Source organism: Paramormyrops kingsleyae, chromosome 18 (genome assembly GCF_048594095.1).
Source record: "Paramormyrops kingsleyae isolate MSU_618 chromosome 18, PKINGS_0.4, whole genome shotgun sequence".
Lineage (NCBI taxonomy): Eukaryota > Metazoa > Chordata > Actinopteri > Osteoglossiformes > Mormyridae > Paramormyrops > Paramormyrops kingsleyae.
In genome coordinates this window covers 27,664,856-27,683,306 of record NC_132814.1, presented here as the reverse complement: position 1 = coordinate 27,683,306, position 18,451 = coordinate 27,664,856, and the positions used below count along the sequence as shown (strand labels likewise).

The 18,451-nt window shown below is 41.0% G+C and overlaps 1 protein-coding gene across 4 annotated transcripts; it reads right to left on the bottom strand.

Moving 5' to 3' along the window:
* Nucleotides 1–1,328: 1,328 nt before the first annotated feature.
* Nucleotides 1,329–15,209, bottom strand: aifm1 (apoptosis inducing factor mitochondrion associated 1). Of its 4 annotated transcripts, none has more exons than XM_023832309.2 (18): nt 14,975–15,209; nt 13,909–14,039; nt 13,181–13,280; nt 11,966–12,121; nt 11,409–11,474; nt 11,034–11,158; nt 10,529–10,659; nt 10,360–10,450; nt 9,983–10,067; nt 9,178–9,254; nt 8,969–9,077; nt 8,776–8,883; nt 8,569–8,657; nt 5,139–5,279; nt 4,825–4,967; nt 2,405–2,529; nt 1,994–2,184; nt 1,329–1,782 (listed from the first exon to the last, which is right to left on the bottom strand). In XM_023832309.2, the coding sequence occupies exons 1-18, from the start codon at nt 15,060–15,062 to the stop codon at nt 1,711–1,713; spliced, it is 2,028 nt and encodes a 675-aa protein (XP_023688077.2). In that variant the 5' UTR covers nt 15,063–15,209; the 3' UTR covers nt 1,329–1,710. The 4 variants fall into 4 exon arrangements, with proteins under 4 accessions (XP_023688077.2, XP_023688078.2, XP_023688079.2 ...); XM_023832310.2 differs by having other exon boundaries at nt 14,926–15,048; XM_023832311.2 differs by lacking the exon at nt 11,966–12,121 and having other exon boundaries at nt 14,975–15,208.
* Nucleotides 15,210–18,451: the final 3,242 nt, after the last annotated feature.

Below are 18,451 nucleotides of genomic sequence, written 5' to 3'. Positions count from 1 at the left end.
GCAACTTTAAGAATGAACTATGGTAGGACTGGGCGATGTATCGAGTTTTTCATATATATTGATATATTGTCCTATGAGATATAGGATGAGACAATATAGGTTATATTGATATAGTTTATGTTGCTTTAAAAATGTAGGTCCCCTGTTCTGTCGATTTGTCCTACCTTGCAGAGTTGTCCTACCGTAGCATGTTTGAACAGATATACTGTATCTATCGATCAGCGCTATGCTACCGAAAAATGCTACCATCATCTTTAAAGTGGGTGGCCCAAAAAAAAAAAAAAACATGAATAATGTAATGTAAACAGGCACTGCGGCAGTCTGAAATACATTATCGGATCGTATTACCAGTGTTAGAACTACAGGTAACACATCTTGATAGACAAATTCATTATCAGATTGTACTACCAGTGTTAGAACTACAGGTAGCACATCTCGAAAGACTGAAATACATTATCGGATCGTATTACCAGTGTTAGAACTACAGGTAACATCTTGATAGACAAATATCAGATCGTATTACCAGTGTTAGAACTACAGGTAGCACATCTTGATAGACTGAAATACTTTTATCAGATCATTCTTCATAAAACACTTGTGTAACCAATTTTCGATAGACTAAAACACTTTATAAGGGAGGATGTGCTGTCAAATATGTGAGCATTACCGACTCATTATATATCAAGCATGAGAAAATGGACGTGATTTCATTGTATGCATGCGCATTACCCAAAGGTGGGAAGTTTCAATAGGTAGGATGAAATGTTAGAACACTACCTATTTGCATATTTCTCCAGTGCCCCCCTCCCCCCTCAGTCACAAGTCCTACATGCAGCAACATCATGGGGACAGACACAGACAGGAGGTCTGTTGGTAAAATATATACTGGTAGTTTTTTTTTGAGCCATTTTTTCATGCATATGTACAGCGGTGTTAAAGTACCTGTGTGACATTGGGGACATTTGGCTCTGACTTGGAACTGTTCATTTGTTATTGCTTTAAGGAAAAAATATTGATCCATATATCGTATATTGCTGTTCAGCTAAAAATATCGAGATATGATTTTTGGTCCATTTCACCCAGTCCTAAATTATGGTAATGCTTAACATGGTGGATGTGCCTCTGGATCCTTAAACACACATCAGCTGCCCTTAAGAAAACCAGTAAATTTCATCATATGAATCCTATCTTGTGGTTGCTGGAACTTGGCCCCGGGACTCTGAAGTGTTTAAAACCAATGCTAAAAACACTATATATAAAAAAGTGAATTTCAATTCAAATAGTGGTGTCAAGTTGCACAAAGGAAGCCAAAAACAATATTGCGACAATTCAAATTTAAAAATTTTATTTAACTTTCATACAACTACTTCAGTCTTAAAGGGAAACATCAAGTTCCATTCATTTTATAAAAAATTAGGTTTTCTTACAGATTCTTTTGAAATCACATTTACAATTACGTGAGAGACATTGCATTCAAACAATGTTTATTTTCACATAAATGGAGATTATAAAAAGAAAACCCAGAACTCCGATGCATCCAATACATAAATTGACCAAATTTATACAGTGAAATGAATACCAAAAAAATGCATGTGCCCAAAGTGTGTGTCTCTCTCAGGCAAGTCAGCTTTCTGACCATTGAAGCACGGTGATGACTATAAACATTCAAGGCCTTCATCATACACTTCATTTTCAATCCCTGATCCACCTTCAGTCTTCATGAATGTTGAAGAGCTTAGCTACTTCATTTAGGTCTGCATGTTCCTCCCCATCCTTAATAATCTTAAACAAACAAACAAAAGGCCACTCATTACCAGGATCACAGTTACTTTATGTCTTTGCAACAAATGTTCATTTGTAGGTAGACGTGTTACTTAAAAGCCCGAGTGACACTTTTCCGTTGATACAGTGTACCCACAGGCCAAGCAGAGTTGTTACGGTCCATAAATCTGACAGATTAGGTGTTTTGAAATGTGTACGTTAAATCACTTACCTTCCTGGCTATGGGCATTCTGTTGAATACATTCCACAGAATGATGCCCACTACGACTTTGTCCCGAAGATAAAAGATGACTCCCTTCCCATAATCCTCTCCCTGCTGGGGTATACGAGGACTGCTCGTGGAAACAGCTGCTTCACCGCTGGCTATTGCTTCAGTCTCGCTTTCTGACCGGATACCAGTTCCTACAAAAATTTGCAAAGAGGGCCATTTCATCATGAATTACATTTGGATTTCTCACAGACACCCGAAAACCATTAATATCTTATAAGCTGAACAAAGAAAGAATTAATCAAGTGAAGTAATTAATATTAACACTGAAGTTGACACTAGGAACCCAATTTGACATGTAAAAGGATTTTCTCACTCTAAGGAGCTACATGAGGACTGGGCTGAGGGCTGTACCTGATTCTTCAGTAGCAGCTTTTGGGGTGTCTTTCGGTGTTGCTTTAGCAAAGACACCAACTGTTGGAAGGCTACTGTCCACAATTCCAATGGCTTCATAGCCTACATCAGGGCCAAGGTCACTCCTAACACACAACACGGAAATCGAGATCAAATGGATGAAAACAGAGCTGCACAACATTGCATTGTGATATAATCGCGATTATATGGCACACGTGCAATAATCACCTACATTGTGTGCATAAAACATTTGCCTGGGCGCTGGTTTTTCAGTACTACACGGATGTTTACTTACACCCACGATTTGGTATGCAGATTAGTAGTATGTCTAAAATATTAAACCCATATTGCGATGTCCAAAATTTAGTAATCTGTATAAATTCAGTGCATCCTTATGTTTATTAAATTCGGTTAGTGGAGCACACCACATGCTACCATTCTGGTAAATCATGGAAGCGATAAACCCTGAAGTCGATGTGAAGAAAGGGAACAACAATAAACAACGTAAAGATGTCGTTGGTGTAGTGGTACTTTTCGCAGTTTAAAGTCTGACACGCTCAGGATACGCTGGATTTATACTAGATTACTAACTATTTGACGTCATAATATACCTCATTAATATTTTAGATATACTACTAATCTGTAGAGATGCACCAACACCAATACTGGCATTGGGTATGAGGCCGATACTGCGCTCATATAGTCATACTCGTAAAAATTCTCTGATACCAAGAACCAATACCACTTAATTGCAACATTACATTAAAAACTCTAGGTCTAGAGTTTTTAAGTCTAGAGTCTAACTGCGCAGAACACTGGCATTGGCAAACTGGCGAGTAAACACAGAGGATGTCGGCGGTTTGGATGTATTTTAAGATAAGGGATGATGACAGAAGTAAAGCAGATTGTAAGCTCTGTTCTGCTAAAGTGTCAAGAGAAGGAAGGGACAACATGTCATTTAGCACAAGGAATTTGATCAAACATCTAAAGACGCACCAAAGTGCAGAGTTTGCTAATGCTAGCAGAGAAAGACCGCGACAACAACCTGTAGCGCAATTTCCGGAGAAGAGAGAGAAAATGTTGAGAGACAACCAACGTGCAGGAAAAATAACAGAGGCTCTTACGGCACTGGCCAGTAGGTCCTGCCACACAGACATGCCTCAGAGCAGTAGGTCCTGCCACACAGACATGCCTCAGAGCAGTAGGTCCTGCCACACAGACATGCCTCAGAGCAGTAGGTCCTGCCACACAGACATGCCTCAGAGCAGTAGGTCCTGCCACACAGACATGCCTCAGAGCAGTAGGTCCTGCCACACAGACATGCCTCAGAGCAGTAGGTCCTGCCACACAGACATGCCTCAGAGCAGTAGGTCCTGCCACACAGACATGCCTCAGAGCAGTAGGTCCTGCCACACAGACATGCCTCAGAGCAGGGCAGGTTTCTGTTCATCATTGCAGGGGATGGGTATATCGGGGTTAGAGGTGTGACGTCATCGAATTATAGCTTCAAGTTGCATTATAGTTAATATTTATTAGTAAATTATTGCTGTAATAGTTACAATAGTGAAATTTCTCTTTCCATTTTTACTGTTCATCTTCACTAATATGGTAATGCTGAATTGCTGAAATGTCTGGTCCTGCACTGTGGAAAAATCACTATTGCACCCTGAGGTGAGGTCAAATATTTTTCTGACTAAGTGGGTAGGGATTCTGTAGCTCGGCCCAATAGAGCCATATGTCCAGTTTTCAGTGTAATGCATTACCCTCATACAAAACAAACAGTCACTGACTAAATATATTTTCATGCCATAGTGACACATTAATGAATGTTCTTTGCATTATAATCCATTGACAGGAAGAACTCTTGAACCTCAGAGACTTTGTTTACACAAAGTTATGTTTATATTTGGTTGGAAACGGCCTCATGTTATGCATTTTATTTGATACAATCGGAATATTATAGCAAGCTAAGCAAATCTGAAGAAAAAAAATCAACTCCTCCAGTTCATTGCATGTGATGGTAATTGTTAGTCTGGTATGATGATGATCATCATCATCATCATCATCATCATCAGGTTTACAGCCATGCAGTGGGTCAGGTCATTGTTGTTTTCAATGTTTAAATACTGCCTTAAGTACTTGTATTGGTACTTGGTATCGGCATGTACACAAATGTAGATACTCATAATCGGTCTGAAGAAAATGGGATTGGGGCAACCCTATAATCTGGTTACCAAATTGTGGGTTTAAGTAAATGCCCGAACAGTATCGAATATACAGCATCTGGATGAATGCTTACACCCACCATCTAATGTCGGGTAATTACTGTGCATATGCCATATAATCATGACATGATATCATGCAGCCCTAAATGAAACAAAACTTTACTTTCTGAACAAACATTTGAAATCAAGCCTCACCAGAACATAGACTGGTGCCAATAGGGTTTGCTGGCTCCAGTCATGTTTTCCCCAGCCAGTCTACCGCTCACCACTGCATGGTCATGGTGTTCCACCCGTCGCCGGCCCAGTCTGATGTCATAAAAGCAGGCGGCATCACCAGCCTATGGAAACAACACACCGGTGAACACTGACCAATACCATTTGTAATACTACCTCAAATTTTGTTTTCATTTTATATTTAGAAAATTCCAGGCTTTTAAACTTAACTCTCCGAATAAAAACAAACATTCATGTTCCGTTTTTAAGCACTACTTTAAATTTAAAGCGCATACCACCCATATGTTAGACCGAGCCTGCAGTTCCGCATTGACTCTGTACCCGCCAAAGTCAGAGTCCACCTCCAGACCAGCAGACTTGGCCAGCTCCACACTTGGCTCCAGTCCCACTGCAGCTACAATGTGATCAGTTTTTACCTAAGTGAACAAAGGTAACATTTACAAATGAACACATACAGCATGGCAACAACTGCTGTGCAAAAACAAGAAAACCACCCTCATATTGTGTGGCACTCCTTTTGCCCTCAAAACAACGTGCATAGATTCAGTGTCTCTCCCAGGGCTGCTGCCCATTCAGACTTCAGTGTTGCTTTCCCATAGTTGTGTTGACTTTGTTTTCCAGGCCGCTACCAACTAACTCATTCCACTTTGTTCCACAGACAATCAACCCTTAAGAACCCTTCATCCTGTCTGTTCTATGCTTCTTGATGTGGATCCGAGAGTAGAGATCAATAAGAGATTAATAACTTTCACTTGGACTGATCAGAGCAGGCTATGCCAAGGAAGGAACTGGTGTCCCCGCTTTGTGAACTCAAGTCTATTTGTATTCCCAAACAAAATCTCCTGCACTCAATTCACAAAAAATCTTAATCCTCTGACTGAATGGGTCATTTGTTTATTATTTACAAAACAAACAGACAGACAATAATAGGGACAGGAGGGTGGCACAGTGGGGTTTGGGTGTCATGATCTCTCTGCATGTTCTCCCCGTATCATCATGAGGTTTCCTCTGGGTTCTCCAGGTTCCTCCCACAGTCCAAAAACATGCTGAAGTTAATCTGAGTGACCAAATGGTGAGCGAGTGAATGGTGTGCATGCCCTGCGATGAGTCTGAGTAGGTGAGCGAGTGAATGGTGTGCATGCCCTGCGATGAGTCTGAGTAGGTGAGCGAGTGAATGGTGTGCATGCCCTGCGATGAGTCTGCGTAGGTGAGCGAGTGAATGGTGTGCATGCCCTGCGATGAGTCTGCGTAGGTGAGCGAGTGAATGGTGTGCATGCCCTGCGATGAGTCTGCGTAGGTGAGCGAGTGAATGGTGTGCATGCCCTGCGATGAGTCTGCGTAGGTGAGCGAGTGAATGGTGTGCATGCCCTGCGATGAGTCTGCGTAGGTGAGCGAGTGAATGGTGTGCATGCCCTGCGATGAGTCTGCGTAGGTGAGCGAGTGAATGGTGTGCATGCCCTGCGATGAGTCTGCGTAGGTGAGCGAGTGAATGGTGTGCATGCCCTGCGATGAGTCTGCGTAGGTGAGTGAGTGAATGGTGTGCATGCCCTGCGATGAGTCTGCGTAGGTGAGCGAGTGAATGGTGTGCATGCCCTGCGATGAGTCTGCGTAGGTGAGCGAGTGAATGGTGTGCATGCCCTGCGATGAGTCTGCACCCCAACATGGGTTATTCCCAGCCCTGCAACAGTAGCTTCCAGACCGGCAAGACTCATCTTAAGCGGGTATAAAATATATAGGTAACAGGGTCATTCCATTGTAATTCAACAAATAGCCATTATATCATTGTTGATGAAATGCAGCATGTGAATTATGCATACCTTGCGGAGCTCAGTAATGTTTTTTGTTTATGTATTTTTAATCCCTTTGAGATATAGCACCTTTTATAAATCATGGGTAGCAAAAAAAAAATTGTATATTTTCTTAGAAGCTGTAACTTTACTATTACAGCTGCATGGTTCAGTACAGGCCGTTGGAAAGCCCGAAAAAGAGGACTTTTACATGGGATGGTCAAATTTCATCAAAAATGCGATACAAAACTTTAGACATTTGTTGAATTAAAATGGAGCGACCCAATAACTAGATTTGCAAGGGAAATATACTGGGTCCGAGCACCCCAATGTGGCCTAGAACCCAAGGGTCCAGACTCGTGCAACAAGAACCAGACGCAGAGACATCACTGAAACAGGCCAGGCATGGCTTGCATGCTGGCATGCTTGAGAGTAGCACACCACAGGCCCTTGAGTATGAAGTGCGTCACCGGACATCCTGATATTCCCCAAGTTCAATGCATCCTTGGATAAACAAGGGAGGGGCATGCACTTCACTTCTTTAACCAATCACAGTCTTCCATGTGTGACATCAGCAGAACAACCACATATCCTTGGGCCACTAAGCAAAGCCCTTAACCTCCAGCTTTATTACAGTACTATCATTACAATCATCATGATGAAATAAAGACACAGCTTTCGCAAGCGTCTTCCTTTGTTATGTACTTTAACAAAAGGCGTACACAATAAAACAGGTAGTTTACAAATCTGTGTACTTTGCCACAAGAGAAAACACTGGTTTTAATTAATGGTGATGTCATACAATGAAGATTGTGACTGGTTAAAGAAGCGAAACACAAGGCCCTCCCTTGGTGACTCATGAATGCATTCAACTCGGGAAAATCGGGACGTCCGTGTGTCACATGCATTTCATTTGATTTGTGAGGTATTGTTCGGTCTTTTGAGGTTATTATTCCTGATAGATGGTTCAAACACACGGACACAGACAGACACAGTGCAGTTAGAGAGGCGGTTATGGCTTCACACACAGAGTATTTTCTGCTACACCTGCATTACTGTGCACACTGCTCTAAATCACCCGGAAACCAGAAAGCTTAAGCAAGAATGTGATTCATCAACTAAAGTTCAACACAATCACGCCCAATAAGCTGACTACCAAAAGTCAAGGCTAAACAGGCACCGGGGCGACAAGCTTTCAGCCCTAGACCAGCGCGTTCTGTCCTCGTTTTGGGGGAGCCCGGATAAATGATGCCAACTTGTGACCACATAAGCAGCCCATACATATCAGATAAGGTGGAACAGAGGATGTATCAAAAGCAAAAATAAAGATACAACATGCCACAACATTTCACGAGAACGTCGCTGTTCAGTCTGTAAACTTTACATAAATACATATCTCAAGGAAAAAACTCTGAAACTAAAAAAGCAAAGCTGTAAAAGGCCTAAGCAGTGAGCTGATCTTCTCCTTGGTTGCTGTTGCCTAAACACAAACTAACAAACTACCCGAACAATCACCCTCAAACTGCCGCGATAACAAAACAGTCCTCCTCCTCCTCTCTGACCCCAAGCACAGGCAAAGCACAGGGCTGTATCCTCAGAAACTGCCGGTCAGCTTCTACAAGCATGTTACAGAGAGCCTCCAGACAAACTGCTGGTTACATAATTACAGTAACCGAGGTATCAATTTTAAGCTCTCTTGGTGATATAAAAATCACCACTGCGATTTGTAAATTAATAATGCAAATTATAATTAACAAGAACAACAACAAAGGACTCAGCAAGAGCCACCCACCAGCACACAGGCCAAAACGTGCAGAAGACCACACTGACGGGGGCAACCTAAGGGCCCTGGTCAGGACAAGGACTTACCCTGTGGCCCCCAGCAAAAGCATATAGAAAAGTGAAAGTCTATACTTACAACACGGCCATCCTTTAGTTTGATTTCTACTTTGCCATCCTGGAAACTGACATGCTTCACCAGAGCCTCAGCCATGACATTCACCCCCTCTGTAATGAAAAAGGGCAGCGAAGTGGCTGAGTAAAGGCATTAGGAGGAACTATGGCAATTACAGAACGGTGAAGGGCCGCTTCACTAATAATACGCAAATGTTCAAGTGCTTTTCACCTTTCCTGACTTTATTAGTCGTCCAGTTGCTTAGATATTCGGGCAACACCTTTCCCATATTGCCCTTCTCGGGAAACATCTGTATCACCTCCAGACCAGTTTCTTTAGCTGATTGGGGACAGAATTGGAAGCTTGTGAGTGTATGTCCTATTACGATTGGCTGATATCTGAAGCACTCAGGAAGTGGCCTTACCTTTCCTACCCAGGGCACATGCCAGCTCACTCCCCAAGAATCCACCTCCAACAATAGTTATGGACTTGACTTCTCTAGATATTTTCTCCAGACACCTGAAATCTTCAATCTATAAATATAAAAGTCAGACATTCACACATTTGTACAATCTGGAAATATACACAGTTCCAAATTGTGAAGAGAGAAGACGGAGACTGCACTGCACATACCTTCCTGAAGAGGGTGGTGTGCTGTGCCACGGCTGCTCCAGCCCTCTCCAGTACCTGCAAGTTCCTTGGCTCTCCGCCTAAAACAGCCCGAAAACTAAATTACATACATTAAATGGAAAACTGAAACAGCATTATATAAATGCAATGTCAGAAAAAGATTCTTACAGATACTTATATATGGAGTGCAAAAACAATAACAATAATAATAATTGATGCTTTATCGATCCCCATGGGGAAATTGTCTTTTCCATAAAGGGCAGCCACCCGTAGGGGCGCCCAGGAGGCTGGGGGTTAAGGGTCTTGCTCAAGGACCCGCAGACTGAGGCTGGGTTCGAACCAGTGACCTTGTGATTACAGGCACACAGGCTTAGCCCACTGAGCCAAACGCTGGCCCCTAAAACTCACCGTTAGTATGAAGGCAGACGGGGTATGAACCTGCGATCTTCGGTTTACGAGACTGACGCTTTACCTCCAATCTCAATGGGGATTTTAAAAAACAGCATAGCGCTATTGTGAATGCATGCAAATTGTGTGTGCAAAAATACACACAATATGCAAAGACAGTAAACACCAAATCCACCCCATATACAGATCATTATGTAGTTCAGCTGCTATGCAGAAGAGGTGGAGATTTCTGGTCCAGAGAATACAAATCCAGACCAAGATTTTGTTTCAACCAACCAGTTCAGTATAAAGAGTCAGTCACAGAGGATTCAACTAGTTGGTTGAAACTAAATCTTGGTCTGGATTTATACTCTCTGGACCAGAAATCTCCACCTCTGCACAGAGTGCTGTCTCGACTTACCTGTGGCAATGAGGCACTTGTCGTAAGAAATCTCAGAGTCATCGTTTAGGCGCACTTTGTTCCCTCTTACGTCCATGTGCACTACCTATGAAAGCATGTCAGGAAATTCAGAGCAGGTACTTTTCACTTGACCTGCCAGTCCAGAGCTGAAACTAACTGCTCAACCTTTTGATATCACCTTCTTGACTTCTGGAACATCCACGCACACGTACACACACAAACGCACAGGTACACACACAAACGCACAGGTACACACACAAACGCACAGGTACACACACAAACGCACAGGTACACAGGCACAGAAACACTAGCTAAACATTAGGGACCTTAAAAATATTAGGCTTTGCTTTAGTCAAGCAAAAAGAAACGGAAGGTACCTTTTTACCAGTAAGAACTGCCACCCCACCGTTCTCCACCTCAGATAACTCCTGAGGACTGACATAAAAAGATGGAGGCTGGAAATAGATGCTGTAAAAAGAAAAATGCAGATTATTCAATAATTCCAAGGAGAAACCCACAAAGCCCTTTTCAGAGAACGGGACAGACCTTCTCTCTTTGCCATTCCACTGTTTGAAACGGAGTGTTTCTATCACAGTGGGATCATCAGAGAACCACAGCTCTTTGGAGAGAGGAGGGCGCATGTACGGCAGATCCCATTCATCTGTAACGATTAACACCTAAGGACATAGCAATGTAAACCCAATGGAGCTGATCAGAATTCGGCAGTACTTCTTATGACTAGTCTGAAGAGGGCAAACGGCATTGTAGCTGAAACTACGCTTTGGACCTCTATGTTTTTAAGGGTCAGGGTTCATAAAAGGACATTTTATTGTACTCTTGAGAAAAATACTTCAGCAGCAATACCCAACTTCACAAACTACAGGTAAAGAGTAAAAATCCCAATTCACTTTGAATAAAAGTAGGATGTCTACATGGCAGTGAGTGTAGGTTACTTGTTTCGATTCTACAGGCACACCCTGCTACAAGAGAATTATCTGGTACTGTGTGGCATGGTACTGTGTGGCATGGTACTGTGTGGCATGGTACTGACCCTGGCGCCAGGATCCCGAGCCCGAATGGACCTGGCTGCGGCAAAGGCGGCGGTCCCACCACCGATCAGCAGGTAGGGGGCGTGAGGGGGGAGCTCGGGGGGGCTCACTGCTGCATCTGCCCCAGCTGTATGGGAGGCAAAGGGCAAAGCCTTAGACAAAACAGATCTGAAAGCCCTGAAAAGGGTGTTGTGCTGGATAGAGAGGTGGGTCTTCACGCCTCAGAACAGCAGCTCATGGCTTCCATATAAGCCTTTCCTCGGATATAAATACCAAGACTGGCGTTGTGTTGTGTTAGCATATCTCAAGGATTAAGGCTGGTCCTTCCATTCATGTTTCAAAACTAATAATAAACTTCCAGTGCTGTTAGCTCTTACCACTTTCAGTAGAGGAAGGATCCGTCTTCAGTTCTCCAGGTGTTGTTTCCAATACTGGTGCAGATACTGTCAGTATAATTGAAAGAGAAATCTAACTGCTTTGTTTTGGTAAACAGGCTGGATATTTTCACGCTTAATAATAAAAAAAAAAAAACTAGATACAATGTGTTAAAACAGGATTTCCCCAGATGTCAGTGTTAAAACAGTCAGTGGTTTGGAAAACAGTCACCAAAAAGTCAGGATGCAAAGCAAATTGATGCATTAGTAGACGATGGTAAAGAAAACATGTGTGAAGTTAATGGGACGCATGGAGAAAATGAAGAAAATTCATGGATGGTCGAGTCTGGCAATTTCACAGTGAGTGAACAAGAACATGATGCTGTGGTCATTGTGAACATATGACAGACAATCTCCCACATGCAGTTTCATATTTGCTAAATGGAAAACTACCCAGTGCAACCAAACCTACATTACACAGAAGACTGAAGGGCGATGCAGCATCTTAAGTACAACAAGAAAGTCTAGACAAGAGGGTGGTTCAAACTATCCAAGGTAACCTTTAGATTCTGAAATTGTGCTGGAATCACTAGGGGTTACGGTCTTCTCCTGAGCGGGAACTCCCTCATTCTGCCCTGGAGGTCCCCTTTCTGCTAAAACAGAGCCTGTATTCTCTTCCACAGTGGCCACTTCTTCCACATCATGAATGTCAGGCTCTTTATAGTGAGAGATTGCATGCAAAGTCAGCAAGTAATGTTACAGCTTTCTCAGATGCTCACAGCAAAGGGTGAAAAGGCTTTGTGAAGCAAAGTTTAAGCAACTCAATGACTACAAGAAGTCAAATATGTTCTATAAGGGAGAAATTACTCAGCAATCAGCTCTATGCATGAACCTCTGCTATTAATATTCATATTTTTTTTAATGCTAGGTTCAGTTTCTTAAGCAATATGAGATCTTTTGAAAACCACAATTTTCAGTGAAATAAGCAGCTTTACTTCTGGCGATGACCTTGACCAGGATAAGCGGTCAGTAGGATGGATTGATTTCTGGTAGTACTGTCATTTGTTCAGGTTTAACAGCTTCATAACTTCATTCATTTTAAGCAACTTAATAGGAGACTTGCAAAAACAAAAACTGAATATTGGATACTTTTGGAAAACAAAAATCAGTATCGTCACAAATATAAATAAGTAAACAAATGAACAAACAAAAACAAAACAATGTCCTAGTCTAAAGTATTATCTTTCACCATAGGCAAAACTGACACCCATCCAACATGATAAACAAACCAGGACAAGAAATCACAAGAATCATAAAACTTTTCAGAACCAAGACAAAAAATTTTACATAAAAAGTTTTGGACATCAAGACTGCAGACCCTATTGAGGTACATAAACTGATATTTAAACTCCAAACTCGAGTCTTAAGTGGAGCAGAGTGTCTTATACATTATAGGGATATTATGATCAACATGTGTAACTCTTCAAGGAGCAATTAAGTTATATAAGTAAAATAATATTATACAAGAAATATATTTCTGTTAGATGTAGTCTGGTTTTGGGACATTGCAAAAAAACTGGGGAAAAGCTTTTGAAATTGATTAAAAACACTTCTGTTAGAAAATCTACACATAGCATTAAAATAACAGGATCAGGTCTCCATCGCAGAAAGCAGTAACAGCAAAGTAACCATTAATTAAGAAACCATTAGTTATAGGAACCATTTGCATTACAAAAGTAAAACAGGAACTGAAGAGCAAAAGCCCACCAACCCACCTGCAGCTGAGGCTTCTTCAGAGAGCTTTACAGATCTGGATGTTATTTCATTAAGTCGATCCTGGTACCTCTTCTTATCTTGTGACAAGGTGCTATACATCTTCAAGAAAGTTGAGAAAGTGACTGTCACATGCTCAGCATTGCTAATATTCAATTCAAAGTGCAAATGAAAAGAAACGAATAACTGAATCACACCAAATGCAGCATATGAGTCTGGCCTGCAGCCCCTTGACATCATTCCCCAGAACTCATACATGCTGTATGAAAATTAGACAAAAACTAATATTTTGAGCTCACTGAGTAGCTGTTAAGCACAGTGTGGCCATTTCAAATTTAAGCTGTGTACTAACTTGCAAAATACATAACCTAAAAGAAACTATTACACTTTGGTTGCAGAAGTTAGAACAACAGCAAACTTCAAAATCCAAATTAGATTTTCATTCTTCTGTGTTGGAGAGTTACTGGGTGTAAGTAAAATTGCGTATTAATTACACTGACAGGAAAATTCTGGAACAGGGCTTGCATACCTGTTAATAATACTGAGTTCTTGTACATAGATTTGTTGTACAAAACAGAATAGATATCCAGGATAAGCACACTAAGTAAAATACAAATGAAGAATATCAAACTGTTTTATTGCCAAAAAACAAAGTTCAGTTTATTTTGTTGCAAAAACCCTTTATTTTGCCTTCCAGTATAAAAACTCAAAAACTCATATGTACACTTACATAAATTCCTCCTCCAAGAAAAGCAGCACCCACAATCATCAAGTAAGCGGCATTATCGCCTGCACCCCCGGGGGCGCCTGACGACATCAGGGCCTTTGGAATCACGGGCACCATTTTGTCACATTTCAGCACTAAGAGAAAGAAAGGTGGATTAGACAAATAACAGTCTCAGAACACAATGACTGAAATGATAACTGTACTTAAATCCAGAACCATAAAATAGCAAACTACATTCATTTGTATCACGTAGAGCGCAATCACAAACCGAAGTGTCATTCTACCAAAAATAATATTTTGCGACCATAGGCGAATTACTTTAGCTTACAAGGCCTCTGTTTAATAGTTAACCGTGCACGACCTTGGTACAAACTTTACACGAAAAGCCTTGGGGTGCAGACACGCCGCCCCAGCAGGACACCATATATAGGGACGTAGTTATTTCATTCATCTTTGACACTCCGGTGTGACATTTAACTTAAAGACTGTGCAAGGCCTACATACGAGCACCAAATTAACACAAAAATAACATTATTCAGTAAACGTGAAGAAAATCTTCTAAGAGCACGGGTTAGCCATATAGCCATCTAAACTAAACTATTAAACGTATATTATGATGTATATGACACAAAACCTGCGCAATGACTGCCAAATACAAATACGTACTCACTTAGTTCGCAGTCATTACTGACCCTTAACTAATCGACCGCCACTGTCGGTAGCCAGCCAGCTAATCTGTGACAACCTGCTACCAGACTGACGTTGTGCTATAAAATACTAAAGCAAAAGGATAGAGTGGACTCTACCTTTGCACATATAAAGCGATCCATACGAATTCACACCGAAGTGAATTTCACATTTGTAATCAGTAACGTTACCTCAATTCGCTACTAGACAGTCATGCCTTAGTGACCTGTCAGCTTCGTTTACAGTACATGGACGCACGATTTGTTGGTCAGTTAACAAAAAAAAGAAAGAAAACAAGCATGACAATCAGTAATTTGCAGGCAGTGTACTTACACGGCTATCACCAGCAGGTACCGGCCACACAGAGAGTGTAAATACATACCCTTTCTTCGAACATGATGGCGACATAAACTTGAAGAGGCTCTAGCCAATGGAGCCAGCTTCTGCCACATTGCCGTGCACTTCAGCATCCTCACTCCTCCACCAGACTATTGCTATGGGCAACAAACCACAAGAAAACTGACCCAAACTAAAGCTGGGTGCAAGGCACCACTCTACACACTCAGGTCTCCCTCAAGGCCTAGAGGAACCTTCAAACTAACTCCGCCCTTCGGCATTTCCTTGCCAGTCGAACGGATTTTTGTCATTGGCTGCTTCAATCGTCAATTTTTGAAATGCTGTTTTTACTCGACTTCTATTGGAGTTTATGCGGTGACGCTTTAAACGTATATCCGTTTGATAGGTCAGAGGTCAAAAAGGTGGATCCGGAGTAAGATGATAGGTGGTTAGGAAGGTCAAATCACTTTTTTGACGCGGGATTGGCGCTAACATGTGTGACCGCTTGTGTCGTGGTGCGGAAACTAGTACTGTTAATGCATATGGTTAACAGTGCGGAGTCTTTGCAGGGAATGGATTTGTTTATAGACGTCCATTGATTTATTAATGTTAGTTAACCGTTTTCTAAGGCATCTACATTATCTTTAAAATTGTGTGAAATGCTTTCTGTTCATGGTTGCACCTTAGCGAATGCTCATACACAAACTTAATCTTTGGGTTCAAAGAGGTCTTTCTATTTTAGGAGGCATTTTATTAACTAAAATGGGAAGTATGGCACGTCGGATATATTCTAGATATTCTTTATTGCTCCTCAGGAAGGTTATAAAACCCATAAATCATTTTTATCAGTTTTATTTGGAAAAAAGCCACACCATGTAAGGCGATACACCGGTAGTGCACCACTTTGAAGTGGGTGGGTTTAAGGCTTATCTGCCTTAATGGTAGCCTTAAAAGTAATCGGTTAGTTTGACAAAAAAGCGGGAAGTTTTGGCATCATATGCAAGTACATTGGGGATGTATTGATTTCTTATTGAAATACGTTTTGTCTATCAATAAATTAATGATGTAACTGTCCACGTTTCATCAGCAGATGCTACTCTACTCGATATAGACTTCATAATACCCCAATATGGGATAACCGACACTAAATAAAAACAAGGCATTGTTCAATGCAGAATGGATGAGGAATGTATTTTCAATTGCAGTTTTTGGAGTTTAGGTTATCTCACTCTGAATTTTGTTTAAAATATCGTGACTGTGCTTCAAAAAATTACAGCTCAGTTACCAAAGCCATTGATAATTTTCCAGCAGAACAGTTTTGAAACTCAAATTCACTACCTCTATCTTCCACATCTGTTTGATGCCCGCACCTTTGATGATTATGTACTTTCTAATTGCCTTAAAAAAAACACGTTAAGATGTTTCATTTGGCATATTCAAAAGTTAATCCTTTTTTATGATCACAAAGTCAATTCAAAACTGCACCAATTTGTTTTAGTGTCCAATTCATCCTAAAGCTCAACAGCACAGGATCAGCCAATGTAGCGATCTTATGGCCACATGTACAGACGTAGCCTGCTGACCCACTCACTGACCTCTCGTATACATTTTGGACTTGTAATTGAAAGTAAGGAGGAAGGATGTGTAATAGGTATTACACTCCATTCCATTCATTATACTCCATTCATAAATCCAAGTATTTGATGACCTGTATTTTGTATTTTTTAATAAAGAATTGTACAATTATATCTCTAGAATGTATGAAGAAATATTGTGCTCAGAGTCTTGACTCCCTCCATGATGAAGAGCCCTCACAACAGTCTTATTTGAGACCTCAAATCCAGATGAGCCCAGTTCAGTGACTAACTTCATAGAGATCCAGAGGATTCTTGTTGACATCTTTGATGATTTTCCTGTCCAAAGTCTTTGAAATCTTGCAGTTGTGGCCTCATCCAGGTTTGATCCTATCAGAACGTGTCTCCTTGTACTTTGCAATGATACAACACATAGCAGTTCTGGACCCTGTGAACAGCTTGAAACTTAAGGCATAGCTATCTAATTTAAGATGGGCATCCACTGCCTTCTTTCTGAGGTCCAGACAAATTTCTTCAATTTTTGGCATGATGATTGACCACCCCAATTTTGAATAAATTAGTTATACAGCAGTCTAGGACTTTTTGAAATCTCTTAAGTGTACCAAGTGGGGTCCTTTGCATTGATGAATGGAACATTTTACTCTGTAAAGATTTATTTGTGTTGCTAACATTGGACAGAATTTTAGGAAAAGGTTCCATTTTTATATATATCCATCTATCCAACTGTGCAACCGATTCAGGATTGTGATCACGATCATACACACACACAATTTTTTCTCACCCCAGAAAATAAAGGAAATTCTTACGCTTTTTGTCCATCTATGCCTTTGGTCAGTGACCACAAGAGTTCTCTCTCAAAACCATTTAAGATAAAACTTATGAATTATTTTCTGTAATTTTTCATTCAATATTTTCAGACCTTGGTTCACTGAAACCATGGAAAACAAAATCGCAGAGGGGGGTGGGGAACCGTATTCAGACCTACTGTATCTCGTTATTCAAACAAGGACATAGCAGTACTTGTGGTCTGGTGTTGAAAATGGTGTTTTCGTGAAGTATTAACATCTCTAAGATTTCATTAATGAGACCCCAAACTACACTCCTGTAATGCTAAATGTCAAAGAATCACTTGCTTTGGTGAGCAGTCTATAAAAATGATGACAAAGGTCATCATTAAGTTATGGTGCTTCAGGTATCATTGTGCCACAGAAATCAGACAATTCAGTAGACCAACAGAAGACTCCAGTACCTGGCAACAGCATGAGTTGCATTACCAAGCAATGGGAAGCTGTACACTACTGGAACCAATGCAGTAACGTATCGGGAAGTGGTCTGCCGACATACAGCACATGCTGGTCCCTCACCATCTTCAGCTTTGAAGTTCCGTTAGTTGTAGCATGAGTCTCAAACAGAGCAGTGGATCTATAAGCTTTCTCCACTGACTCATGCCAGCCTCTTTCTAATTCTCAGCTTCAACTGCTCCACGTAGACGGTTCCTTACTGCTTGGCTTTCTGTCAAGAATCTTCTAAGACAGGCATTTCATACACCGACAAGGAAACTTTCCTTTGTCTGTCATTTCTCTTGTCTGAGACCATTCGATGACCAACATTTACACTTTCAGGAAAAAAAAAAAAAAAGATTAGAACAACCATAGAACTGGAAAATGAAAATACAAATTTCACTTCATCTCTGCATTTTTTTCAGTGGCCACCTGGAGACATGCTTTGACTACGACAGTTTAAAAATGCAAATACCAAAGCTTAAATTTTGTGGTACTCCCTTTAGACACCATTACAATGAAACCTGGAGCTTGGCCAGTTTGCTCGTTCGATGTCTTTTTTTGGTCAAAGGAAGCAAAAAAATGGAACACAGTAATGGCACTAAAATATTAATGGCTAAAACAACAGTCTAAAAATAAATATACAGA

What these genes read in the sequence shown, in the direction of transcription:
- aifm1 (XM_023832309.2), bottom strand. Translation starts at nt 15,062, where the DNA reads ATGCTGAAGTGCACGGCAATGTGGCAGAAGCTGGCTCCATTGGCTAGA. An exon ending in CAAGTGCCTCATTGCCACAG is followed by an intron (nt 9,255 to 9,982) that starts GTAAGTCGAGAC and finishes GGGCTGTTTTAG; the next exon opens with GCGGAGAGCCAAGGAACTTG. An exon ending in GACTAATAAAGTCAGGAAAG is followed by an intron (nt 8,658 to 8,775) that starts GTGAAAAGCACT and finishes TTTTCATTACAG; the next exon opens with AGGGGGTGAATGTCATGGCT.